This window comes from Cyphomyrmex costatus, unplaced genomic scaffold (genome assembly GCF_001594065.2).
Source record: "Cyphomyrmex costatus isolate MS0001 unplaced genomic scaffold, Ccosl1.0 scaffold120, whole genome shotgun sequence".
NCBI classification, from domain to species: domain Eukaryota; kingdom Metazoa; phylum Arthropoda; class Insecta; order Hymenoptera; family Formicidae; genus Cyphomyrmex; species Cyphomyrmex costatus.
In genome coordinates this window covers 769,828-787,959 of record NW_017275174.1, presented here as the reverse complement: position 1 = coordinate 787,959, position 18,132 = coordinate 769,828, and the positions used below count along the sequence as shown (strand labels likewise).

The 18,132-nt window shown below is 32.3% G+C and overlaps 3 protein-coding genes across 3 annotated transcripts in view; 1 reads left to right on the top strand and 2 right to left on the bottom strand.

The window, feature by feature from the left end:
• The window catches only part of LOC108779253 (eye pigment precursor family transporter white), a 7,806-nt gene extending 6,123 nt beyond the window's left edge, over positions 1-1,683 (bottom strand). The window contains exon 1 of the mRNA XM_018546640.1: positions 1,588-1,683. Coding sequence (XP_018402142.1) covers positions 1,588-1,683 — 96 coding nt within the window. The remainder of the gene's footprint in view (positions 1-1,587) is intronic.
• A 3,131-nt stretch (positions 1,684-4,814) lies between these two features.
• Pi3K92E (phosphatidylinositol 3-kinase 92E) lies at positions 4,815-11,390 on the bottom strand. Its single transcript, XM_018546625.1, has 10 exons — positions 11,226-11,390; positions 8,733-9,191; positions 8,216-8,653; positions 7,702-8,132; positions 7,341-7,631; positions 6,984-7,262; positions 6,427-6,696; positions 6,037-6,351; positions 5,494-5,956; positions 4,815-5,410 (listed from the first exon to the last, which is right to left on the bottom strand). The coding sequence occupies exons 1-10, from the start codon at positions 11,388-11,390 to the stop codon at positions 5,279-5,281; spliced, it is 3,243 nt and encodes a 1,080-aa protein (XP_018402127.1). The 3' UTR covers positions 4,815-5,278.
• Positions 11,391-12,857: 1,467 nt separating this feature from the next.
• On the top strand, positions 12,858-16,587 carry LOC108778613 (SID1 transmembrane family member 1). Its single transcript, XM_018545838.1, has 9 exons — positions 12,858-13,037; positions 13,233-13,528; positions 13,618-13,765; positions 13,831-13,914; positions 14,490-14,807; positions 15,070-15,619; positions 15,681-15,949; positions 16,013-16,222; positions 16,300-16,587. Exons 1-9 carry the CDS (start codon positions 12,858-12,860, stop codon positions 16,585-16,587), a joined length of 2,343 nt encoding a protein of 780 aa, XP_018401340.1.
• Positions 16,588-18,132: the final 1,545 nt, after the last annotated feature.

Genomic DNA, 18,132 nt, shown 5'->3' with positions numbered 1-18,132 from the left:
CTTGAATTTCGTTAAAAAGTTAGCACCCCATTTTTTAAAAATTATTAAAAAATGATTATTAAGCGCATATGTCATTAAAAATCACAGAGAACTCTTCGTATCGTCAAAAAGAAGCAGGAATTATTATCAGAACTATTGTATCTAAAAATTAATTTTTCTAAAATTTTTAATTTTTTTTTTATTATTCGAAAATTTTTTTACATATCAAGAACTCTAGGCAATCGCAAATTGAAGCTATTTAGCCGCTCAGAACTATTCCACCTCGAAATTCGATAAAAAGTTAGCACTCCATTTATAAAAAATGTAAAAAAAATGTTTATTGAGCGGAACTCTTGTTATTAACTATAGGGAGCTCTTCGTCTCGTCAAAAGGAAGTGGGAACTCTAATCAGAACTCCTGAGTACTATAGTTGGGGTGCTAACTTAACATACCCCAAAAAATATAGTAGTCTTTTGAAAGTAGAGCGTTAAATTGTTTTTTAAATTTAAATTTTTATTCATTTTTAACAAGGTTATTGTATACATATTTTATGCTAAAAATACGACGCTAATTTCCGATCAACCTAATAATTTTATATTTAAATAATCAATAATTGTCAGATAATTGTTAGATTTGGAATGATAAGATTAAATACTGAGGACGACCAAAAATTCTAAGTTGAAATATTTAAATTAATGTCTTTAACATATTTTTTAAATTTATAAAAACATATGAGCACTTGTGTTTTTAATAGCATGAAAGTTTTTAATAGCATAAAAATTTCTAAAAAAAATATCTTAAACTTTTTCGGCTTTTTCTTTAAAAATTATAGAATGAGAAATTTTAGAACTCACGTAAATAATCAATTTTAAAAAAAGTTATTAACTTAGCATTTCTAAAGTGTTCCAATTTGTACAAAAAATTTGAGAAATTTTCTAAAATATTACAAAATTATACAAAAATTCTGAAAAATTATATAAAAAACCTTCGAAAAATTTTTGTTAGAAAAAAATACAGATATTTTCTCAGTATTTCTGAAGTAATTTCAATTACTTCATATAATGAAATCTAAAAATTTTCCAAAAAGTTACAAAATTTATAAAAGTTTTGAAAACAGAATTTTAAAGAAATTTTTTATCAGAGTTTCACACAAAGCTATTAAGTATTTTTTTACGTATGTCTTTTTACCCATTTTTTAAACACTTCCTTTATATAAGAATATCGAGAAATTTATCATCATTATGCGTTTTTTCATTCTTAATTTCTAACATAAAAATGATTTTATTAAAGGTCTGTCAGTTTTGATTGTTAAGTGAATCTACTTCAACTTTTGTTAAAAGAAAACAAAATATCTAATTACATTCATCAGATAATCGAAGCTGATGAAGCCATAGACATGAATATCGTCTACGCTGAATTTAAAAGAGCTGTCACGGATATGAGAATAAAATGTATGTACGCGTAAAATAAATTTTTTAGATATATGCAAAAACGCTCCAACTAAAAATTATTTTTAATCACAATCGCTATATTGACTTACTATCTCTCGATATACTGTATTGAGAGAAAGCGAGAATTATATCATATAGGTATTTTGCTTGTACTTACGAGAGAAATTGTATGATAAGTGACTCTTTGAGTCTTACTAACAGAAGATGCTAACGTTGTGGATATCAATGGCTCTGTTTCTTCGGTAGCTGTCATTTTTATACGACTTTCTTCCGATGCACCGGAAGCACACTGATTAAAATACGAATCTCTAATCGGATAATAAATAGAACGCTCTTCCGTATTTCGCAGTAATTCGCATAACGCAGTAATTCTCCAAAGATCGATTGTAATCAAGGAAATTCAGACTTAAGAATTGATTTTATTTACAACAGACACTGATTAATACAGAAGATCTATGCACGTTTTGTATGAAATTACATGTTCCGATACGAGAAGTATTGCTGTTATGAGGGTGGAAAAAAATAGCCTATTTATACGAATGATTATTGTTCGAGATATAATAAAAAATACTTTCGAGAATTAAGCCAGCTTCTTTTTTCCGAGTTTACGATATCACGGATGCGTACAGACGTACACCTGCGTACAATATGAAAGAACGTACACGATATACGCGTGTGGAGATTGGTTGGAGAAACGAATGTATGCCCCTCTCCATATCCAATACGTTATCATGTATTACATATTTACAGCTCTATTTACACTCTGACGGGCTAAATCCGCGTAAATCCATCTATAAAGAAATCAAAAGTAGCTGAAAGTAGCACTAATAAATAAAATCAAGAGGTTTCAAAATGTATATATATATGTATATTATTTTACCTATCATGTTATGTGCATAAAGTTTTTTTTTCTCGTACATCTCTCTGACAATTTAAATTTTAAATATAATATGCTAGTAATAAGAGGGTGGTGAGATATGAATATGCAACATTGACGCAATCTGCAATATTATTTATTTTTTTTCCTAGTATATTAGAGATCATTATCTTACCTTACATTGTGGAGAGCGTACAGTCGTGCGTTTTAGAGCCGTTTTAGAAAGCATAGCGGTCTATTACGTAGGACAGCGCTGAAGTATGAATGGTCCTATTGATGTAATTACATATAGCTAATGTGGATAATAATAATAATATATTGCAGTATATTTATCAAAATATATATCTCTCGTAGTGATTTTTTTCGATTATTTTCACGTACTTTAGACACGATATCACGTATGACAATAATTAAGAATTTTATGATTCGTCAGCACGAAATGTATCATTATTTAAACGAGATGTAAACTTTTGAACGTGGACGTAAGAGTCAAGAAAAATATTTTCCGCAGAGCGCACTTACGCAAATCGGCAATTATCCGCGAGTCTTCGTACAATCGTGTTTGAAGGAAATACTTGGTTATTTGAGTTATTTCAAATCTACTTGTTTGACTCATTAACATATGGTATTTACAATACAATTATCGATGCAAGTCTAAGGCGCGATTGTACGATACAATAACCAGTGCGAGTCTAAGGCGCGATTGTACGTGCGACGAATCAAGTTTTACAATACAAACTTAACTGTGTACCCAATTTCAACTTTTAACATTTTCCAAAGGTTTTGTGAGATAGGTATATGTTTGATATTTGTCGAAAACGAGAAAGAGAGTTCTAATTCAGTCTAGTGCAGGAACAGAAAACAGACTATATATTTATTTGCACTATAAAATTTGATTTTTCGCACGTATAACTGCTGAAATTTTTTGTAATAGATATCGAATTGCAACATTGGATTACTTCGATTGAGATCCTAAATTGATCGGTTTGGTCGTAACATATTTGTCGGTATTGTTTTGGGTAATTTCGCAAAATAGATATTGCTTTTAGTTATCACACTGTCATCGCTAATGGTACGGAATAAACCGTCATCATCTGTTATGCAAATGATCATCGAGCCCTTCGCCTTTTTTACAGAGTTGTTAGCGAAATAGAAGAAAAATGTTTACTTTAAAATTATCACTTTAATCAATTTTAATTAGAAATAATTTATAAAAATGCCATTAATCAGGAGACGCGGTAGTGTCTCTGGCCATGTTAAAAAACTAAATGTATATATTTTGCAAATTTTTTTTTTAACAATATGCGTTAATGGTTTTCTATAAATGCTCACTGCAAAATAAAAAATCCTAAAAAAAATTTACAATGCTTCTTTAAAACATTTACAAAATTCTACTCAATCATTTAGAATTGGTATAACGGTAATTTATTTTTATCTCAGGTTAATGAATTCTTTGATTTCTTGTTTTTCCTGACTTTCCCTGATTTTTCTTAATCACTAACAACCCTGTTTTAATAAACGTTGTACGTATGCCTTTTCGTGTTATACTTGTGATAAATCGAGTACAGCAAATATCTCTATTTCGTGTAAACTAAGGTCGGTTTTTTATGTTAACGAGACAATAATGAGATATTTAACGGTTTATTGTTACAATTAACATTCTCATGTGTATTATCACAAGCTTTCATTATAAATGTTGATTTTAGAATGATATCCAACTTAACAAAGTTTAATTGTCTAATAATGAAAACAATATTGTAAGATCGATTTTAACAATTTAAGATTTAAAATCGATCGATGGAATTCTAAATGTCTTAAATTAAGTTTTAATAATAGAGAACTTAGGAAGGTTCTTGTTTAATTAATATCGTCTATAATTAAGGGGTTAGTACACTCAAAACTTTCAAAAAATCGAAAAATCTTTTATTGCTTAAATCGAGTTTGTGGTCTTAAGAATGTAAAATTTTTTATTTGAATGCGAAATTCTGAATATTAACAAAGATACAGTTGATTATGTCATATTATTTTATAAACAAAATAACTTGACTCGAAACTTCAATCTCGTTTTTCTCAAAATGGTGTTTTTAAAAACGATGAACCAAAACTATTACTTTCATCCAAATGCTTTGAAATTTTACTGAGTTATTTGTCAATTGAATTATCTAAAAAAAATATTTTTGGTTTTTGCGATAACTTATATACTTTTTTTGTAATCCATATTTTATGTTGAATTTTTACGTGAAAATTGAACCTCTTTCTTCATGAATTCACCATTTTCGCATTTTTCAATATTTTTTAATTCTGCTAGGTATTTCTCTAGCAAATTTGATGCAGATTACAAATAATTTTTTTGGCTACAGCATATTTTGAACCTATTCTGCTGTCCATCGCGGATGCCTTCATTACATGATCCATTTTGTTTTTATAATTATGAAAAATATTGACATTTGTACATCAAAGTATAAGCAACAAAGTATATATTTATATATAAAAAAATTTTTTGTATCATATATTTTTTAATTACTACCTCCTAAAGTAAGGTATGATTTTGAGGCCTCCAAGGTGCACTAACCCCTTAAGAAAAGTACTTGAACATAGACACTGCTTGTGCTGCACAAAGTAGAGCTCTAAAAAACCGTACGAATGTATCTGAGTCTCGAGAAATCATTTTACTAAATTATCATTCGATAGTACGAGTCCGCTAATATTAGCAGCAATGATCGCTTTATACAGTCTCAAATACTGGTTACGGTCGTCGATTTCCAATCCTAACGACGTCTGTCGAAAACGACAGCATTATTATTTTTTTGCACTCCTCCAGCCTCGGACAAGCAGTAAACGCGATGTGCTTGTCAAATGTGTCACAATGTCTTAACATTACATTTTATAATGCGATGTAACGTTCGATGACGTCATGTGACAGTAATTTTAAGTGCGTAGAATCTTTCACATTATTGATAATTGTTGCTATTCACGTAGTCTTGTTATTCTTGGACATATTATGCGACGCCCAATTCAACGACGTTTTCCACGAATTGCAAAGGGCCTCATCGAATTTGCTTCTAAAATGCTTTTGTGCCTCGCCTTCAGACATTTCTAGGACCTGTAAACGTATTTAAATGCATTATTTGAATGTATCATTACACTTAATTGTATATATAATGTATAATTAAATGGCTATCATACCAAGGTATCTCTAAGATAATTCAGATCTTTCTCCGACGAGAGTTCAGGCAAACCGGTAGATATCATCATGGCAAACAGAGACAATATAAGTCCTCCGTGTTGGCGCAGAACTAAAAAGGCTTGCTCGCAATGATTCTGAAATCTTTGAAACTCGGCAGCGTGCCCTTTCTTCGTTTGACCTTTATTTATGACATGTACGAAATCATTGGTCAGAACGAAGGGTACTCGTTCACGTCTGAATCCAAATTTCTCCTTAAAGTGACCCAAAATGTGACCAAAATCGACATGAAACAGTTGTCCAGTCTTCTTAACCATTATATTGTCAGAATGTCTGTCAGCTATTCCTAAAACGTACGTCGCTACGCAATAACCCGCACAACTCAAAGTAAATTCCTCGATCGCTTTGTTCAACGCCGCTTCCGTATGATTGTGATCCTTTAGCCAAGCTAATAAGGAACCTCTCCTGTAAATGCAAAAAACCGTGAAGTCTTACAGATATATATTTGTTGAATTATATCGATATTTTGTATTTTCATTACTCACCTGAAGGCCGCCGTAGCAGAAAATGTGCCCTTTTCCTTCTGAATATTCGCGATTGTCTCCGCATTTAGGACTACCTCTATCATCCCGACTCTATTCTCCGTAGATATGCAACCATATGGATTCATACGTAAATCCAAGCCCTCCTTCTTCCAGAGCTTGTCCATAATGCGTAGCATCTGGAGTGTCAACATGTCTTGTCTCAAGTCATCTCCGTGTTTGAGAATTAAGTAAATATCATCGCCAAAAGGATCACTATTCTCGAAAACTAACCAGAGTGGACGCATTTTGCTGTCCATTACTCGGCATTTTTCGATTCTGATAAAAGGAAAACAAGATGATAAAGGTAATGTGAAAAATAATATATTTGACAAGTGAAAATGGTAAGCTTACTTGATGCGATTCCATCTGAAACTTGGATCAAGGGGATTAAGGACATCGGATATCGCTTCCTGGCAGTGCGGTTCCAGGATGATGTCCTGAAAACCCTGAAGAGCCGCCTTACGATCCTTCTTCAGCTTCACTTGCTGCGAAACACTCTTCAGTTTCTCCAAGCACTTCATCTGTTTAAATAACGATAACATGTGCTGTTGGCTTCCTCTGCAATATGCTTCCAATATGAGACCGAAACGAACGGATACTGCGCCAACCTGCATTTCTGACCTAATTTTCAAGAAATGAATAGTGAATTAATTAAAAGTGCAAGGAATAAAGATAATCATGAGACTTCAGTGTGTAAAGTGGTCGACTCATTATTTAATCTCGATTGTCACTTTACATGTTGCCTCGGTTTATAAATGCCTGATTGATTAAACGATTAAATTTTCAATAAAAATAATATGAGATGATTGTAATCTGTTTTTGGAACAATAAATTAATATATGTAATAATATCAAAAGAGACTGTAAATCATAATAAATAAGCAAATAAAATGCAAGATTTTGTCTAACCTGAGATGCCAAAATAAAAAGTGTCCTATCCTCTGATTATTAAGTGCCCGTTTTAAAAGAAACTCTGTCAAAGGACATGCCAAATAATTCTCATGTTTTAAGACTTGAGCCAGTTGCAACAGGTAGAGACTGAGATCGTCGTCTGTTACGTCTCTCAAACAGCGAACAGCGAAATTTCTAACGTTTTGATCAGCGTAAGCATAGTCTAACAACTCCAACGCTTTCTCTACTGGCAGTTTTGGCCATTGTTGTATAAGCGCTGTGGCTTCCGCAACTTCTCTACAAAGATTCACGAGTTTTAATCTGTTTTTTATCTTTTTAACAACTTCATAAGCGATTAATGAATTAATTTCTTACCTATGATCGTTCCATTCAACGCATTGTAACAGTTTAGCCAAAAGCGTTGGGATTTCACGAAGACAATGATGCCTCAACGTCCACATTGTCTTTTTCTCTTGTTCATGTAATTCGTGTAGCGGATCCCTGTCGGCTAGTAATCTCAATTGTTCTAACTGTTGACTACCAACATCGGACTCCTGATTTAATTCATCTTTAACTAAGCGCTCATTAGATTGTTCTCGCAATGTTTGGGCATATTCCACCATTTTTTCCGGAGTAGGATATAAGACACATTGATCCTTTCCATAACTACAAAATAATAAGTGACAGATATAATGTAACGTATTCTCACTTTGTAAATAAGAAAACAAATAATTACTTTGGAAATGTTAACATGAGAGCAGCTCCTCTATCTATATGTGGATTGGAAACTACTGTTCCAAGGGGATGAAGCAAATCATCATTTTGTATATCCTCCGCGTATGTCCATGTATATAATGTCATAGCACCCGTTTTTAATTGTGACTTAAAGTCGTATATCGTCGTATTCGCCCAACATAAAGGATTTATGAAAAATTCCTGCTTCGAATCCCTAATCAGTCTCCTGCTCTTTAAACCCTTCGCAGTTTTACTGATTTCATATAATACAAAGCACAGCCGTGCCATTCTCGGTATATCCCTGACTTTAATGTCGAATTTAAGAGTTTCTTCCCATTCGCAGCTACCGTCGGCACTTACAATAATTTCTTTGGTTTTCTGACTTTCGCAGAGGGATTTTCCACCGTGAAAAAGGCCAGCTTGCAGTCCAATCTATACACACAAAAGAAACAAAAATTACACAAATTTCAAATAATCTTATTTTAAAGAAATATATCAAAGAAATTGAGGCACACCTCTACAGTACGATGCGCGGCATCACAGTTAAGGCGAGAAATTCCATTCACGGTGAAAACAAAAGGTTCTTCGATTTTCCACGCTGAGATATGCTTGCCCTTTTTACGTAACGTTAATGTAGAGGACGATGGTTTCGTACGTTGCAACGTATCCACGTCCAGATTGTCGAAGGCGCTATCTTGGTCCACAGGTACACTCTGTCTGCTGAGCATAACCAGCGTAGGCATGACGTCTTTCGCTAGACAATCTTGAATATAACCAAATTGTATAAGCGGAATATTATCGCCGATTAAATACTCTTCCTGTCCGCAAACCTTTAACGTAAAATCGTTTGGTTGTTCGCCGCGAGTTTTAAGAATATTTGCCCTTTTGTTCAGGATTGCCTCGATCAGTTCAGGAGGTGTAGTAGTATGTACTATTTGAAAGGTAAATGTAACCTACAAAACAATATTAATTTTTATTTGAGAATTTATTTGAATGATATTTTTTCCTTCGATAGCGATAATTTTGCCTTACCTCTGACTTTTCGAATTTAGTAAATAAGACGATATTGCCGTCCTTTAAACGGCTCTCAATATTTTTAGGTACGGTAGACGTCGGCGCTATCCTAGAAGGAAACTGATAATGCACTTTTTCCGTCCAGCATCTTTTCTGTCTACTTAACGCTACATCGTCTCCCAGGAGCCGCATCTTCCATCTGAAGTCGTTGACCTCAGAATTCTTCAGGGCAGTGAACTCGTGCAATCCCTTACCGATTAGGACACCAATTTGCGAATCTAAATTCCTATCACTTTTTATACCTTCCCGTTCTATAACTTTTAATACCGAACAAAAAGGTTTTATATCACAGAGACGTCTCGTTTCATCCCGCAATTCTTCTATCTCTGCGTTCGAATTAATACACGAAAATACATATGACGGCGCGTCTTTCAATGTTCCATGAAGAGGATATTTACTAGCCTCATCCCACAGATCCTGTTAAGTATCCGTCAATTTATATTTTTGCAACGATTACATAGCAATCCTTTAACTGTACAATATTGGAATATTTCATATGCATTGACTTTTGTGCTCACCTTATTATATATATAAATAATTACAAATTTAAATCAATATAAAATTATTTTTTAGTGTTTTTATTACAATATGTGTGCTGAAGTATATTTGTAGTTATTAGATAAATATACGTTTTATTTTTATATTATATAGCTGAAGATGTGTTCCACGCAACATACTTGTAGCTATTGCAGTCATTTCATCCTTATTATTTATTAAATATTAGACAAGAATATGAGACAATTTTCATCAGAAACATAATGTTTATGTATATGATTGTTATTTCACTATATACAGATGAATCTTAATAGCTGCATCAACATTTTATCATGGGAGATGAATATTTCACTTTCTCATACATATGGTCTCTTACCCTTTTCTCAGTTGTCATAATTCATTTCAATGTTGGTCATAAAGATTCAATCTGCATATACACATGCATACAGAATGGGACAAAAGTACTAGCATATTTTTAAAAATATAAGTTTTACAGAAAAATGTTTTAAACAAAAATTGTAGGATTTAAAAAGATCTTTTTACTAATCTCTTTCTCATTTCGACATTGGCGTCACCAAAGTTAGATCAAGATCAAATAGATTTTTTTAAATAGAAATTCTCAATGCACATTCTTGTAGCTTATACATATCAAGAACTTTTCAAAACACTGAAGCAAAATATTCTTCCATTGACTATTTTTTGAGTTGTAAGGCTTGAAAGTTACAGTACCATCTGTATTATAGCATTTAGTATCTATGGTGTTTATCTGATGGTTAAAACTTTTCAAATGTTTAGAATTATGACCTTATGATAACATTTGTTTAAAAAAAATCATGGTCATGTGACGTCCTGTTATTTTTATTTTTAACATAAAAATGGAAGAGGAACAATCTCCAAACACCTTGACCTTGACATACAAGATGATGACTTTGAAAGTCAGTAAAAGAACATTTTCACTTTGATTGCTCATAACTCCGTTAAATCATTGTATAAAAAAAAAACAGATTCTTAAAGCTAAAATTTTACTTCATCAAATAATATAATTGTAAATTTGAATAAAGTATATATTCTGAATTTACATACAAATTTTTTTGTAACTTGATACAACTTTTGCACTCACTCAATACAATAAAAGAATCCAGGTATTTATGTTATTTAAATACAAGATTGCATGTATCCTCATGTTACTTGAATAATAAATAAACATCTGGTATCAACATTTATTGATGTTATTATGTCCTTATGATTAAATAAAAATAAATGAGCATTGTGAGCAATTAACTAGAATATATCCTAAGATGCAAATGTAATCATATCTTTCATATTTTTTATGTTCAAGTCGTGTATCTAATATATCAATCGCCTTGCAAATATATATTCCACTGGTACAGTTAAAGGATTAAAGAACAAGAAAGAGAATGCTGTTCTCCTTGGAGGTCTGTTCTTTATAACTGAAGTAATGTACCTACTCATTGTACTTAAAATTTTATATGTATATATATTTAACATTTGGCAAAAGCAAGAAAGTTAGTACAGTCCACTACAGCGATAAACAACAGACTTTATAGCAAATTCAGTCACTGCATTACACATGATTAGTATACTGAAAGTTGCTATACATAATATTAACATAGTTAAATATAAAAGCACATAAACATTTTAAACAATTAATAAAATAATAATCAGCAATTCAATAAACAAAATCAGAAGTTGGTTTTTTTAAGTATTGGAGACAACTTAAGCAAATAAATTGACAGCAATCTGTGGACAACTTGCTGTTTGGAGATATTGTCACGTTCTTTAACAGAATATATACGTGCATTATTCAATTGTTTGTTATTATTCACCATCGCATTTAGATATTTTACATGAAAGCAGACTTTAATGTATAATCATAAAGTATAATGCCAGTGACTGAATTCACCATTAGATACATTGTATAGACAAAATACTCACCTCCTTGATCTGATCTAAGGTAATATTGCGATTGATCTCAAACGGTATGACAACACCGTTTGGCATCAGGCACGTGAGTTCAACCACTGAGGGCTCGTGCGCGTCCCCGGGCCTCTCCGCCCAAAAGTTATATTTATATACGCTCGGTATATTGCCGTGTACCATGATGAATAACAAAATCTCTCGAGTACTCCGTCAGGCACAAGTTAACACGCACGTACGGTAGGCGAGCACCACGTACGTCAAGATCTCCTTACATCACAGGGGGAAACGGGAGCGTTATCAAAAATATCTCCTAAACCGTTCATGTCGCCGGACGAATCCGCAGCTCATTCTGCCCGTTTTACGGGTGGGAACTTGGGAAGCGAAACGGGTGTATCGTAAACGTCAGGAAACGTTGGGAAACGTCGCGGTGGGTATGTCGCTGTTCACTCCGAATTACGACACAACCGCAAGTCTCTCTATCTCTCTCTCTCTCTCTCTCTCTTCGAGGGGGAATTCTTGCGCGTTCTCGCACCGCGGGCGTAGCCTCACGTTTGCGACGTGGCGAAAACGCGTCTTAACTGATGCATCCTTTCAAATAGAATCGATACCTCGTACGTTTACGTGCCAAGATACAAATAACCATTATCGTCTACACGTAATAACAATACACAGTTCCGCCATTATTTACCTCGCGTTCAGTGATGCGAAATTAGGCGCATTCGGTGAACTCAACAGTTTAGTGAGCGCTTGCTGCTATTGGTGTTTCCTTTTGGATCATCCAATCAGATCCTTAGATCAAGAAGAATATACCAATATCAAGCACTCATTAGGTGCATCCAGAAGCACGACCGCTCATTGAGCGCTCAGTGAGCTCTTGTACCTGTTTGGTTTATATATTTAGATCTAATAGAATATGCCAATCAGATAAAAAAGCTCATTGAGCGCTTAGTGAGCGGTCGTGCTTCTGGATGCACCTATTCAACTGTTGAATCCGCAGAATGCGTCCATTCTTTCCGATTTTTGAGAGTCGATATTTTGAATTTTAGCCGAGGATATAATCGATTCTCTCCCCCTTTTTTTTTTTTAGAGAGAATCGATTCTCTTTTATGGCAGATAAATTGACATTTATACTGACCGTAATCTATTAATTTATGCCGCGAAATTTATAAGAAATTAAGCAATCATAATCGATTACTCCTCTTTCATTTAACTATGATTGGTCATTTCCTTTGACTAGTCAAAGGTGTGCACCAGTTCAGACAATGCAGGAGGAGTAAAGAACAGACCTAAAGTGCATGTATTGGGTGTACAATAGTCGCATCGCAAATTCGCAATTATCCTTGTAGCTTTGACAGATTTCTTAACCACAAAAGTCGTCGACTTTAATATTTAATATTTTGATTCTTGGAACAGAGTGATACTTATTTCTATCAAATTCCTTCGTTTCATGCAAAAACTCGTCAAATAAACCCAATTTTATTGATTTTTTTAGTTGTAGTTAAATTGTATAATTGTCTTGTTTATAAATTTATATAAATTATTATTACGAAGGTACTACAAACGTTTATTAAATTTATTTGTAACTTAAATATGTTTGATTTCTTTTCGAGCAAAATTTGTTCAAATTATTTGGTCTCTTTTCTAGCAATGGAGATACAAAACACTTTAAGATTGATTACTGTATTGTTATTTCTTGATGTGAGAGCTATGATTTCTTTATCATCTCCATCATTTTCTCCAATTGTTATAGAAGCTAATTATGAACATACTTATAATAAAACCATAAATGCTACAGTTGAATATGTTTTTTTGTATCCTGCGAGCAATGTAAGTTCTGATGAAACTAATTTATTGAGTATATATCTCCTATTCTGTTTTTACTTATAGTGCTACACGATTTCTGTTTCTTAACATCTGACTGATAATTATTACATATTTTTAGTTACTGAAAAAAAAATAAGGTAAAGCTTCAAAAAAGTTCTATTACTTACAGATATTAACAAATTAATGATATATTTGTAGGTAACTCTAGAAACTGCAAGGATTACAATAGAAAGCAATGCGACTCATAGTTTGCCATTGATAATAGTAGTACGTCAAACAACGGGTATTCTGTCTTGGCAAATACCTTTGCTTGTCAACAGTGCGGATTTAGATACTGTGATATATAATAAAACTAGTCGTACTTTGTGCTCCACAAAGTATTATCGATACGCACAAAATGATGACGAATATGTTATTGTCGGTATCTCCACAGCCAGTCATGAAAATATCACTTTTTCTATTAGTGTGGTGGAAGTCACAGATTTTTATTTGAGGTATGTATTGCCATACAGGTACAAAATTATTTAAAAAAATATCAAAAATACACTTGCATATATAAATTTTTACATTTAATCTTTTGTAGTTCTGGAAATAAAGTTGAAGTACAAATTTCTCCATCCGAACCTATATATTATGGCTACATCTTCTCAAAGCAGGAGAATTCCTCAGTCATTGTTCGTGTTGAATCAGATAATGACATCTGTATGACTGTTTCTGTACAGAATACATCGGTAAGGCATTATGTTACAGTTCTTAATAGAATCAATACTTACAAATCTGTATCTTTCCTTTCCAGTGTCCTGTATTTGATTTAGAACGAAACATTGAGTTTTCTGGACACTGGCAGACTGTAAGTAGAAGAGGAGGTATTACAGTACCGGTAAGTTGCACTATAATAATTTTCCAGATAATGTGATTGATAGATTTTATATAGGTTGGACTATGAAAATCTAACGATTTTTTAAATAAAATAATACACAAACTAAGTATATATAATATAACAATATACAAAATAACTTAATAATATATTTGTGTAAGTTGGATAATAACTGCATTTAGCTGACAGCAAACAGCTCAGTGAACGCTTAATCATTCTTTATTATGATTGGTTTTTACAGTGATTCAGTGAAGAACTAAAAGCAGCAACTAATTATGTTAAAGAATCACTGAGCACTTATTAAGCTGCTTTGGATGTATTCAGTACTATGGCTGCTCATTGAGTGCTTGGTGAGGAGCTCTTGCAACTGATTGGCATATTCCATTATTTTGTATTATACATATAATAAGAAAGTAATATTTAAGTTACATTTCATATTGTTATTTAATTTAAAATTAATCGAAAATCGTTAGATTACTGCGTTCCAATCTGCATATATAATTCCAATAAAGTTGTTATAATATATGCTATTCTAATGCAACAGTATTACAACATGAAACTTACAATATTTGTTTCAGAGAGAAGCTTATCCATTAGGATTTTTCGTTATACTTGTTGTCAAAGGGGAGGACACTGACTGCAATGGGTTGTCTAATAGTAATCCTCTTCGTACTAAAAATGTTACATTAATTTTAAATCCAACTATTAGCAAACGGGATTATGTTGTTGCATCGATGTCAGCAGCAGCAATTATATTAGGATTTTGTATTGTTTATATAACGGCTGTAATAGTGTTCAATATTAGAGAGAGTAAAAAACTTGCGACACAAGACCCGATAAATGACCAAAACCAAGATTTTAACGAACACGTACCGAGTCCATCAGTGGTAGAAGAGGTAACTAATAATACTGGATTAATATTTCATGTACAGAATGAGACACATAAAATGTAATAAGTAAATATCTTAAAAATTAAGAAAGAAAAAATATAAAAAATGTTTTGGACAAAAGTTTTAAAATTTTAAAGGAAATTTGTAGTTCATTAATAAAATAAAATAAAAATATGCCTTATCCTGTGCATAGTCGTTCATGTTTTATGCCTTTTGCAAAGTATGTTTATAATAATTTTAATGTTTGTAATATTAAATATTTTGTCAGAATAGTCCGAAACAATGGAATTCTACAGAGGAAGATTCATCTCTAGATGAGGACGATATAGATCTAATGGAAGATGCTCTCTCTGATAAAGATGTAATACGAACAAAGGTCATTCTCTCGGTCTGTGATCTCGCTCGCAAGGAACCAAGGATATTACGACATAAATCTCGTTTATATTTATATTACTTGGCAACTGTCGCAATATTCTATACACTGCCAGTTGTACAATTGGCGGTGACGTATCAGCGCGTACTTCACACAACTGGAAATCAAGACATGTGCTATTACAATTTTCTATGTGCTCATCCCCTGGGTTTGTTGTCCGACTTCAATCACCTATTTTCAAATTTTGGATACGTTATGCTGGGTTTACTATTTATCTTTTTAACTTATTCTCGAGAGCACAACGAACCTGACAAAGAGAAAATTAAATGCTACGGCATACCACAACATTATGGCTTATTTTATGCAATGGGCACTGCATTAATAATGGAAGGTATATTGTCGGCGAGTTACCACGTATGCCCTAGCCGTAGCAATTTTCAATTCGGTAAGTTATTACAAACAAAACGTATTGTCTTCTATGTTATATATTATTATTTAATTTTTAGACACCAGCTTTATGTACGTAATCGCGGTACTCTGTATGATCAAGATTTATCAAAATCGTCATCCCGATATAAACGCTAGAGCACCGGTAACATTTGGAATGTTAGCTGTTATAATATTCGCAGGATTGATTGGAGTTCTAAATGGTTCTAAATCCTTTTTGATAATATTTTCCATCCTGCATTTATTAATATGCTTCTTTTTGACTGTACAAATATATTATATGGGTCGATGCAAATTTGACAGAGGCGTTTTTAAAAGAATGATACAGGTATGGTATCTCTTTGATTTTACCGTATCATCGTGACACACATTCTCCAATTATATCTTGCAGAGATTCAAACATGAGGCGCGCTGCGGCATATGGCACCTACTCCGGCCACTTTATCCCGCAAGATTTATAATGCTCGTACTGGCGAATTTATGTAACGTTGGACTTGCGGTATTTGGTAATATGTATCAGCGAGGCAACTTCGCTACATTTTTATTAGCTATATTGATGTCCAATTTAATTTTATACACATTCTTTTACATAATGATGAAGGTATGTACAATTTTCTCTTTTTTGTAGCTGTGTAAGAATTCTTTAATTTGCATTAATATGAAAAATCTTATTTCTAGCTTTGCCACAGGGAAAAAATTCTACCTACACCTGCTATTTATATCTTCTTATCCATGCTGTTTTGGGGAGCAGCACTGTACTTCTTCGTGAATAAAACTATTTCTTGGGCACTTACACCAGCTCAATCCCGCTTATATAATAAACCTTGTGCATTATTGAACTTTTTTGATTCTCATGACATCTGGCACTTTCTTTCGGCATTAGCTATGTTCTTTTCTTTTATGGTATTACTTACTTTAGATGATGATTTAACAGATGTACATCGGAGTCAAATACCAGTTTTTTGAAGATCTCCGCTATGTAGATTTGAGAATTACATGAATTTTTATAATTTTATATAACGTATTCTTTCGGTTGTAAATTTATAGTTTAAATAATAGAACAGTAAATTTAATACAATAGAATTGTATAAAATATACAAAAGGAGAGTGTGTGTGCGTTTCTCATAATAGAAATGTGGATATTGTCTCAAAGAATGCGTGTGATGTAGATCAAATGAACGTATAAGTGCATATGATTCTATAAGTTGTCTGTTATAAACAAAACCAAATTTTAATTCCAGTGCTTTGATGGCACTTTTTATGAAGAATGTGATAATGTTTCAAGAATGAAAAGAATATATATATACATCTTCCTTAAAACATAAAAAAAGAAATTGATGTAGAGATAAAAGAATTAACGTTCTACATAAAATGTATACATTTGTCGTAATAATATTTGCGGCAGTTGCGCAGTACGTAGTTTACAATGTTAAAGTCTTCTATAATGTTTTTCGTTGAAAATAAATATACATTTTATATATTTGTGTGTGTATACGTATATATAACTATATTAATTACATGATATAAATTATATGTGTATACAGGGTGTCCCATTTTATATCTGGCAATCAAATATTTAGAAATCGTAGAATTTTAGAGAAAACGTGTCAAAATAACAAAGTTGTAGTTTCAAAGGGAAAAGAGATGACCTTGGTTGATCTTGAGAAGATATTCTTAAAATGAGGTCAAGATTAAATTATAATACATAATAGTTTGCTCAATATGCGAAGTCCCGCTTGGCTATCTGGGTTTTTTCCCTAACTGTACAAATATATTATACGGGACAATATAAATTTAACAAAGGCATTTTTAAAAAGAGTAATACATTGCAGGTATGTTTTTTTATTCTGTGTGCCGTTGATATCTTTGTAAAGATTCAAACGCAAGACATTCTACGGTATGGCATTTATTCCGGACACTCTTAGTCATCTCGCTTTATCCAGCAGGATTTATACTATTCATAGTGCTTCTACTAGCAAATTTATATTATATTAGACATTATCGCGATGTTCGTGTGGAAATATCAACAAGGCAATTTCACTGCATTTTTATTAGTTATATTTATATTTAATTTAACTTTATACATATTCTTTTACATAAATGATGAAGGATACATTCTCTCTCTTTTCTCTTCCTCGCGGTTATGTATAAAAACTAAAAATTTTTTAATTTGCATTAATGTGAAAAATATATTTATAGCTTTGCCGCGAGGAATAGATTCTTCTCACACTCGCAATTTATTTTCTTGCTATTTTGAAGAGCAGCCTTGTACTTTTTCGTGAATAAAATTATTTCTTAGATTTTTACATCCGTATGTATAATAAACTCATGCATTATTGAACTTTTTTATTCTTATAGTATCTGGCACTTTCTTTTAGCATTAGTCATGTCTTTTTTTTTATTACTTATTTTAGACGATGCATACATACATACATTAAGTCAAAATCAATTTTTTAAAGATATTTTTTATAAAGTATTTTTTTGAATGTACCTATGTCAGTCTACATATAT

What these genes read in the sequence shown, in the direction of transcription:
- Pi3K92E (XM_018546625.1), bottom strand. Translation starts at nt 11,390, where the DNA reads ATGGTACACGGCAATATACCGAGCGTATATAAATATAACTTTTGGGCG. An exon ending in CCGCGCATCGTACTGTAGAG is followed by an intron (nt 8,133 to 8,215) that starts GTGTGCCTCAAT and finishes TTGTGTGTATAG; the next exon opens with ATTGGACTGCAAGCTGGCCT. An exon ending in TTCAGATGGAATCGCATCAA is followed by an intron (nt 6,352 to 6,426) that starts GTAAGCTTACCA and finishes TCCTTTTATCAG; the next exon opens with AATCGAAAAATGCCGAGTAA.
- LOC108778613 (XM_018545838.1), top strand. Translation starts at nt 12,858, where the DNA reads ATGGAGATACAAAACACTTTAAGATTGATTACTGTATTGTTATTTCTT. An exon ending in TTTTTAAAAGAATGATACAG is followed by an intron (nt 15,950 to 16,012) that starts GTATGGTATCTC and finishes TATATCTTGCAG; the next exon opens with AGATTCAAACATGAGGCGCG. An exon ending in TCTTTTACATAATGATGAAG is followed by an intron (nt 16,223 to 16,299) that starts GTATGTACAATT and finishes TCTTATTTCTAG; the next exon opens with CTTTGCCACAGGGAAAAAAT.